Here is a 9,802-nt window from a genome sequence, read left to right on the forward strand (position 1 = left end):
CCGCAAAATTCCGCCCAGGGTTGGTTCCTCCTTTTGCATCGCCGTTTTTTCCCCGATAATTCTGATGAGTAACGAGAACGAGTAACCGAACGCAAGCTAAGCCGTATTTTACTTTCACCGACTTTTGTGTCGCGAAACACATCCGTTTTTTATGGCTACGTTCATTCACGGCCGAAAAATCCCATAGGTGTGTATCCTACCTATATATACATATATATATATATATATATATATATATATATATATATATAATCAACCAAAAAATGATTCCAAAAAATATTTAGTTTCAGGAATGACAGAGCTTGTGGCCACACGGTGGACGCGGTGGGTGCAAACCGGAGGATCCGGTTCGGGCCGAGCAGGATCGGCTCGAAGGTAAGTTTTATAAACTTGCTATATTCTTGCGTTTAACCCTTTGCTATCGAAAACTGAGACACGATTGTCCAAGTCAAAATTGTCGACTTGCAATTATCGCAAAAGGTTAATCCGCATTTTTCTCTTTAAATTATGACTCAAATCTAATCGGCACGATGCTACATCTTTTCTTTTCAGAATTGTAGCAGAACGTGGCCGATCCTGAGCTCCCGCTATTTTGGTGAGTCAAGAACAAAGATTTAAGATAATGGGTCTTTCAGTGGACATTTAGAAGAAAGGCGTTGCGATTCACATCAGAGAGTAAATTTTTGCATACTGTTATATGAATACAGCCAGAGCAATTGTATTTAATAATGAGAAGAAAGCGACGCTTCGTGTAATCGCAATCGCGTGTATTTCCGTTATTGTATATACGAAAAGCGCTTAAAAAGCACACCCAAAGCTTCGTTTCATTTGGTAAGCCATTTCGTCGAGCTTGCTTTACGAGTTACATTCGAAAAGTTTCGAAAGCGTGGATTGCGAGACGCTTCGTTGAAAACAAAGTCTGTTTGAAGTTGTTCGTTAAACGAAGCGCATACTTACCGCTGAATCGAATATGTGATACACTTACCCTCGTAGATTAATTTGCAGATAATATTGGATTACCGAGCGTCGTTTTCTCGTGACAAAATTTGCACAGGGTTATCGTTTTTTACACGATGGGAACTCGTTCTGATAATAACATCGCGACGCGACCTGCGCTCTTCGACAACGATAACGCTATCGAAGCGAGCTGAAGAGCCGGATCATTCGAGTCGTCACCGACGCTCTCCATCACGCTTACAGTCCATACTGTATCCTCCCTTCGCTCCCTTTTATCGCGAATGCGACCAATTGCCCTATGAAAGTCTTTCTCTGCTTCAATTAACCATTTAAACATTGCGAGCGTCCCGAGACTGTTATTCTTGTTTCGCACTGTTTACACTATACGAGGGCTGTATGATAAGTATCCGTGTTAGGGAAGGAAACACATTAAAAAAAATTTTTTTTTTACTTATTTTTCAACTTATTCTCCTTTCAGCTCGATACACTTAATTCAACGATATTCCAACGTTTTTATACCATCCAAAAAATATAACTTGTCGAACTCCGCAAAATAGACCTCTGTTTCGGCGATGATTTCCTCGTTTGACGTGAACCGCTTTCCGCCGAGCCATTTTTTTCATGTTTGGAAATAAATAGAAATCGCAGGGGCCCAAATCTGGAGTATAGGGTGGATGAAACAGCAATTCGTAGGGTAATTTGATCAGTTTTGCTGTAGCGATTGCGGACGAATGAGCTGGTGCGTTGTCATGATGAAAGAGCACTTTTTTCTTCGCCAAATAGGGCCGTTTTCTCTTCAATTTAGCGTCGAATCGGCCCAATAAATCAGCATAGTACTGCCCCGTGATTGTCCTTCCCTTCTCCAAATAGTCGGCGAAAATAATGCCTCGCGAATCCCAAAAAACGGTGACCATGATCTTTCTGGCCGATAGAACCGTTTTTGCCTTTTTTGGAGCAGGTTCGCCGGGTAAAGTCCATTGTTTTGACTATTCTTTCGTTTCTGGCGATAGCTTTCTCATGCTCAATTTTTCGTTTTTAGGATATTTTGTACGCGTTCAATTGAGATATTTACAATGTCAGCAATCTCTTTGATCTTCATCCAACGGCCTGCTAACACGATATCATGGATTTTATTGACTCATATCCTCCATAGTCACCTCAATCGGACGACCTGGGCGCTCTTCATCAAAAACGGATGTTCGGCCGCGCTTGAATTCATTGAACCAATATCTGATGGTAGTCATCGAAGGTGCATGGTCCTTATAAACGGCATGCAACTTCACTTTGATTTCCTCACACGTCTTCCCATCCAAAAAAAGGAATCGAATCACTGACCAATATTGCTCTTTTTCTATGGTTGCAAACAAACACAAACTTGTCCACTTTCAACAGTTATCAAAACAAAACTACTCGATAAATCTGTCTGAAATTTTAACTGGCGTAGTTTGGAAGATGGCGTTAAACGATGGTATACAGACTTTGAGTCAGTGACGCCATCAGTCGTTAAACACGGGTACTTATCATACAGCCCTCGTACTGGCGTGCTGAAATGACATCGTTTAGCGCATCGTTGGTCGCATCGTTGGTTGCATCTGGCGCACGTGATGTATCTTACGAGCTTGGTACATTTTGAGAATTGAGCGCGTAATCTACTGATTATTTCTAAGCGAATCGCGGTCACATATATTCAGATGTCTATTTGATGGAGTGTATAATAGATATTTCAAAATCTTACCCTGGAATCACACGATATCTCACATTTACCTTACGCGACGAACAATTACGTTATAAATGGATAATATTTAAGCATTGAATATGATGAGAGAAAGGAGAATATGTAGCTGGAATATGAATATGAACTGGGTAGATGAAGGGAGAGACGGATCTCTAGTCGAATTTCGGAAGATCGTGGTTTGACCTAAAGCCGCGCTTAATGGAATATTTTCGATACATCACATTTCTTATTATTCGTAAAGTATGAAACGCATTACTTCCGCGTTTGCTAATCTTTTGCAACCGTCGTATTTTTGAAAATTTACAGCATTCTCTCGGTTCGTATCACACCGTTCAAAACGCATCCGAGTGTGATATATAAATATATTCATTTTATCAGCGACTAATCAGTTTTGTAAAACTACCTTCTCGCATAAGGTGTTACAAGATCGGCTCGATACTAGCAGCCTGCGTTGGCTCAGAATGAAGTTACAGTCGAATGAGAGAACTGTAGCGTTTATTCAACCAAACGTTTGCTCATAAATCGACAATCATATGCTTTAAAGGATGAATTTCTCTCGCGTATCACTTCACAATATCACTTATATAATATAGATGCAAGTGTCGAAGTATGGATTGCTTTCCTTATTGAGCTACTAATTTTTCTAGGATTAAAAGCGCGATTTCGCGTCTTCGACTTAAACCTATAATAAAAAAGAAAATAGATTGGAGGATTACGTTGTGTATACATATGTACATACATACATATATATATATATATATATATATATATATATATATATGAAATAGAATTTGTAATTTAATATTTATATATCTGCTTCCGCGTTTATGTTTCCGTTAAATGATTACAATTATGCGAAAACTTATTACGGCTCATTATTTCTCATAATAATTTCTCCGTATAATAGAATCCGCGCGATGATGTTTTATTTACATGGAGATAGACATTGGAATATCGAATATTTGAACATGGCGTAAAAACTCTGTAATATATGACCGACGTCTTGCGCGATAGAGAATTATCTCGGTGATATCGCTTCCAGGCATTTGCATGGCGCATTACAGTATATCCAAGAAAATATTTTTATTTCACTGTATCGGGGAAACACGATACATTTTATTTTTTATTTCTCTCTCATTCTCTCACACAGGCTCACTCACTCACTCACACTCCCTCTCTCTCCCCCCTCTCTCCCTCCCTCTCCATCTTCTTCTCCCTCTCCCTCTCTCTCTATCTCTCAAACTCACCGTGGAATAGCAATCAGTAATAAATGGCATTTCCTTGAAATTATCTATTGATGCGATTTGAAAGCCAAGTAGTTTCACCGGCAAATATCTCACATCTCAATTAAGAGGACATATGCTATCGATATCCTTCTGTGGATTATAAATTTCTCAATTTGGTAATTACGTCGATCGTAATTGGAGACTCCGTTAAACCGCGATTTCGCTACCTACAGTACCCAATTAGCGCGTATTTGCGCGGTTGGATATAGAAGCTCTATTCAGTAATTTCCGTAATTTCACAATCAGATGCATATTCTTTCTTTCCACGCTTAAGAAAATTATTAACTCTAAAGATATTATGTTTAATTGACTTTTACCTTCAAAAGTATAAGAGTTTCAACTTTTGAACGAGTATTCGCATTATTATTTATTTTTATTATTTACAAAAGATTAAAAAGATAAAACATGATAAAACTAGTGCACGATGTACGATCAAATAGAACAAAACACGATTCAAGAGGATCGTATTGATATATGCCGTGATTAACGGCTTGAAGTTGTACTCTCACACATGAGCGGATAATCTTTTGATAAAAATATGTATGTATGAAACGTCAAGCTGTCAAACAGTCATGAAAAACAATCAGCTAGAAACGGACACGGCTGGTTAAAACTTTCTAGTGATTATTGATGTGGTGAATAGTATAACATCAATGCAACTGAGTGTATAGTCAGCTGATTGAAAGGTTGCAATACTTTCTCGTGCGTAACCAATAGGAGAATGTTTTCTTTTTTAGTAATTCTCAGGAGATATATTTTCCTGTAGAATATGTTGGGATAGATGTTACACGGATTTATCACGGAGAAATGTTGCTACACTTAATCGACTGAGTTGCATGTAGCTAGGTATATATGAACAGTGGCTAACAAAACGATTTATACACAATGAAGTTGGGAGCTCACTAAACTGTCAAAATTAAGAATCATTCGAATTCTCTTACGCGTTAATAATATAACAAAGAATATATATTAAGAATAATAAACGATAATAAATGACGATAATTACTATTACTAATAATAATTAGCACTATAATTACTGACTATTACACAGAGCAATGATTCTCAATTTTGATAGCTTGGCGAGTTCTCAACTTTATTGTGTATAAACCATTTTCCAAACAAAGTCAGCACTTTGACGACAGCGATACTCTCTGAACCAAGTTTTGAAACAAATTTTATATTTCAGCTTAGAGCAAGTTGTACGTTATTTGAAAAAGTACATTGCACCTACAATTTCGATAGTGTCACGTGACGTCATTAGATTCGGAGGAATATATTGATTTGAGGAGAAAAAGAGCACACACGCTATTGCGCATTACCATAGATGCTGTACGGTATAGGGTGTTGCACTTACATACAAGTACGACGTACGCGATCTCAATTCGCCTTGGCGGAATGTTCATTCGTGGGTCTGTCAGCGAAAGGCATATGCAACCCGTCGTACTGACGTGTATATGAATGCAACACCCTGTACATAAGCGCGAAAAGATGGAGCAGGATTATTTCATGTTTACGCGTTGAATGTTTCTTTCCGCTGTTTGATGGAATAGGATATATGGAACACTTATGTATTTCTCATCGATTATACCGTGGAGCGTCGGTTAAGCGTAATGATTTCCTTGTCGACTAAGAAAGCGCGGCACCAGCTGGTTATCCATAGTAACGATGCCTACGGATATTGTGTATAGGAACTTCCACCTGTAACCGTCGTAATGATAATTATACATTTGATCTTACATAATTGCTGCTGAATATATGTATAACATCTAAATATTTCACGATGACTAGAAATTGGTGTTTGAAGTAAGTGATACGTTATGTGTACAAGAGATTGCACCGAAAAATTGCCGAAAGTTTGGTGAATTCTATTTTCAATGAGAACGTGAGAAAAAGGTTATAAAAAAGTGTCGATTTAAACAGTTGACGAAAGAGGTGAAGTTTCTTTTTAAACAGAGAAGAAGATATATATACGTGTGTGTGTGTGTGTATATATATATATATATTAAAATGGCTGCTTTGGTTACAACAACGATTATTCCAAACCTGACGCTACACTGCTACTACATTCGTAACTAACGGCAAGAATTTGGCAGCTATCTGCTTGAATATTCGCAACAACTTCGCGTTTAAATGCTCGAATGTTCATTGGTGCGAATAAATGTATTTATTTATTTGTGTATACACTCACTCTGAAAGGATCGCTGGTACCGTAGTAGGGATATACGCCACCGAGGATGTAGCGATAATAACCATTATGTCTGATGCGATATTCGCCCGGAGTAATGTCCTGCGGTATTTCCCACGTAATGGTCACCTCACTGGATCCCAATATTACGGAAGTTCTCGTCCATTGAAATCTAAACACACAATAACAACTTGTTGCGTTGAAGAATTAAAGTATAATATGCAAGGGATGATTATTATTTTATACGTTGAGGAAAGTAATTTTTATAATATTACACAATATAACAATATATACTTAGTCTCCCAATCGGCGTCCGTGGCAATCGGTATCCAAACTTCGTCGTCTCCTAATCGCTCCACGGTCAAAAACGTATTGTCCGTCATGAGATTGTTTCGGGGGTGGCCGGCGACCTGCGATGTAATTGATGAAACGTGTAATAACTCGTGTAATCAGTTCGTGTATTATCGTGTAATCTGTCCTCGCGATATCATTGACACGTTATTTTTCTATGTCTTTCTGTATACGATTTAACTCGCGATTTATCTCGAGTCCATTTATCGTATCGATAGGCGCGTATTTATTGATTTTTGTATTTCGTTTCCATTGCAAAATATGCGCATTTTCCCTGGAGTAGAATGGAACGTGGAAAAGTGGAACGTATCCTCACATCGTGCACTTGATGCCAGAAACAATCTTCACAAGACGAATTTTTTGACCGATACAGGTCGAGGCTAGGATGGGAAAAGTTGCAAATTGACCTCGCAAGTAAATCGCAATCTTCGTGAGTCACGAGCTATGATTCATTTGCATCTGCTTTCGCGATACATGTTGCGCATCAGTCGCCGGAAATTATAGCCAAGGGGTAATTTACGATTATTCGATCCGCTCGCACCACGTCGCTGACGGCAATCCATTTTCCGAACTTTACGCGAGCGCGCGAGAAAACCATGTATGTCTCTTTATCGTGTGATTCGATAAAAACGGCGCCACGATTAACTTCAAACAACCATTTCCGCCCGTCTAAGATCGACTCGACTTGATCGTTCTCCTATCCTTTCGTCAAATTAATGCAGGCGCTACCTGGAAAATATCGTGTTTCTCGCTAAATGTATCTTGATTCGAATAATTTACTACCCGTGCATGTCTGCGTCATCGTGTACAAATGCTGATGTGCGCTGTAATTATTTCTGAATGAATTCCATATCGGCTCGTATTGTTTGTTGGACCAGCAATCAACTGAGTAATTTGCATTCAATATTGAGAGCTACCCGAATTAATTCACGGAATCAAAGTAACCGACACGTGTCCCTTGGCACGATACGTTCGTCAATGGTATAATCCGTAAACTTGAGGTAAGGGATAAAGAATGAGATGAGACGAAGCGAACAAAAGATGGTCGTGTAAAGTGTTTTCTTTTGTCGCTAATTTTTGACGAGGTATCACGCATAATAATAAGCTCACTCTTCTAGAAGAAGAGAAGGTACTTGACTGATAGATTACCTAGGTCTTTGGAATCGAGAAAGACCAATATTCCAAGACTCAGTCCGGCATAAGTTGAGCATCAAAGTTGGAAGAATACCTCAGGGAAATTCTTTTTTACTGAGATTACAATGAACAATTCATTCCGATGCGGAATAACGATGCAAAGATACGACTGGTAATTAATAATCATTAGCAAGTAAATTTATTAATAGGCGTGTGTTTATTGGGAAACTCTGGCCGAGAGTACGAATTAATTAATAATATCTCGCGTGCATGCAACTGATAATGAAATTGTTATAGCGATTGTTTCAATTTTTTTTAATTTTTTATCAGCGCAACGACTTGAAATTATACAATGATGTTATTGACAATAATAGTTACTTCAAAAAGATTTGCGATGCGTTGCGTCGTATTAAAGGTTTATTACTGCGGTGTTTACAGACAGCTGTTGCGTATTAGGTCGCATAGTAATCGGTTCATTTGGCAGTGCATTGTTCAATGGTTTGCAAAGTAATTCGCACGTTGTTATTCTGTAAATGGAATCGCAGCGCGTAGTTTGCACAACCGAGTCAGTCCCAACCGAGACATTTAATTACGTCCATGTTTCTACGTAATAATCTTACGCAATGCTAGATTCGACGCAATTCACGTGAACCTCGTTGACGTTTCTGTTGCTTCTCGATTATTTGGAAGAAGTTACTGAAGCAACATTTTCGCTTCGTTTTCTTTCTCGAAGAGCAGCGCGATGCAAATCGTGATTCGTACTTACAAAGGTCGCCGTAATCGTCTCACCGGGCCACACGACTTGTCGCGACTGTTGGATGATATCGCCAAAGTTGCGCCCCCATTTCGGGGTGTCGTACAGCACAGGCGGTACAAGACTAATCAGATTGCTATGTAAAAGCTCCGGTGGTTGTGGCCCTGGTAGCAGCTCCTTTCTCTGTGATATGATAGCTACATGTACATTGTTCCGATGCGAATCATTTCGTATTGTTAAAGTACTAATTAACGTCGTGGTTATCCTACGGTATGTTTTTCTTTTTTTTCTTCCTTCTAATTACGCATCGAGGAATGCCTCGAGCATTTTAATCGTGTCGGCCGAGAGAAATACTTTTTTTTTTTTTTTTCCGTGGAAGGGACGCGGAGGTATTTATTCAAATTTCCCTTTCAACACACACGTAGCGAGTTTGTATATATTGTGGTGCTTACTTGAACGGCCGCTTGCATCAACTCTTGATACTGCTTCAAATAGATTGTAAGTGTGTGCGGGCCGTATATCGTCGATGCGCCCTCGTACCTCTGTATCTGAAAGTTGATGAATCGGTGCTTTATTATGCGTCGGAATAAAGAATCTGTCTCTAAGTTCCAATTATGATCGAAAATCTTTATGAGCGCCGTTATAGGATCGCCATTAGGATTTGGCAGAGCGAACTGTCCCATTCGAGAACTTGCGCGAACGATCAGCAGTTTATACCTGATATTCCTCGGGCGTAGTTATGTAATCACTGTAAGTATTGCAGAGTCCCGCGACTATTACGGAGGTTTCGCTGTTGAGCGTATCGTTCATGACTTTCTTGATGGCTTCTCGCAATCTTCTTCCGGACATTGTCGTGAATTCACCGGGCACACCGGCGACAACAACATTCCCGATTACGGCGACTTGGGTCGAAACGATCTTTGGCTGCCATTGGTAAGGAAGTTTGATCTAAAAGGAAAAAAAAAAGAATAACAGAAAGAGACAGAGAGAGAGAGAGAGAGAGAGAGAGAGAGAGAGAACAATTCGCTGTGACTTGCCGTTCGGTTACTTTTAATTACGCCTACATGCCGTCACTCACACATTACCGGCATTTCCATTTTTCCATACTAATCGCGACTTATCAAGACGCGATGATTTACGTCGAATCGTATTGTCAGTATTTCTTTTCTCGGTCGGTATCCGTGAGAAGTATCTAACACCTATCTGTATGTACAGTGAAATCTCATTAAACGTACATCTAATTGCATACTAACTACATTGACGCGCGTAATGGAATATCCATCCTTGGCGCCGTCGCCGGCACCGCTTTTACGAATTCAGATTCGCGATTCAGAATTTCAACGTCGCGAGAAAAGTAAGAGAGAGAGAGAGAGAGAGAGAGAGAGAGAGAGAGAGAGAGA

General features: G+C 39.4%; 1 protein-coding gene and 1 long non-coding RNA gene across 3 annotated transcripts in view; one reads left to right on the forward strand and one right to left on the reverse strand.

Annotated features, from left to right (window-relative positions):
* Positions 1-12: 12 nt before the first annotated feature.
* On the forward strand, positions 13-1,211 carry LOC116848817. The gene is made up of 3 exons (XR_004379023.1): positions 13-187; positions 285-375; positions 553-1,211. It is a non-coding gene; the product is annotated as an uncharacterized LOC116848817 (long non-coding RNA).
* A 3,121-nt stretch (positions 1,212-4,332) lies between these two features.
* Positions 4,333-9,802, reverse strand: part of LOC116848797 (neutral ceramidase) — a 31,113-nt gene continuing 25,643 nt past the window's right edge. For both annotated transcript variants that reach the window (XM_032825284.1, XM_032825285.1), the window contains exons 10-15: positions 9,120-9,350; positions 8,855-8,950; positions 8,415-8,585; positions 6,458-6,573; positions 6,167-6,335; positions 4,333-5,676 (exon numbers count right to left, since the gene is read on the reverse strand). In XM_032825284.1, the coding sequence (XP_032681175.1) occupies positions 5,629-5,676; positions 6,167-6,335; positions 6,458-6,573; positions 8,415-8,585; positions 8,855-8,950; positions 9,120-9,350 (831 nt within the window). In that variant the 3' untranslated portion in view covers positions 4,333-5,628. The remainder of the gene's footprint in view (positions 5,677-6,166; positions 6,336-6,457; positions 6,574-8,414; positions 8,586-8,854; positions 8,951-9,119; positions 9,351-9,802) is intronic.

The sequence above is a fragment of the Odontomachus brunneus genome, unplaced genomic scaffold (genome assembly GCF_010583005.1).
Source record: "Odontomachus brunneus isolate Ranch 3 - 2012 unplaced genomic scaffold, Obru_v1 Obru_scaffold_100, whole genome shotgun sequence".
In the NCBI taxonomy this organism is placed as follows: Eukaryota; Metazoa; Arthropoda; class Insecta; order Hymenoptera; family Formicidae; genus Odontomachus; species Odontomachus brunneus.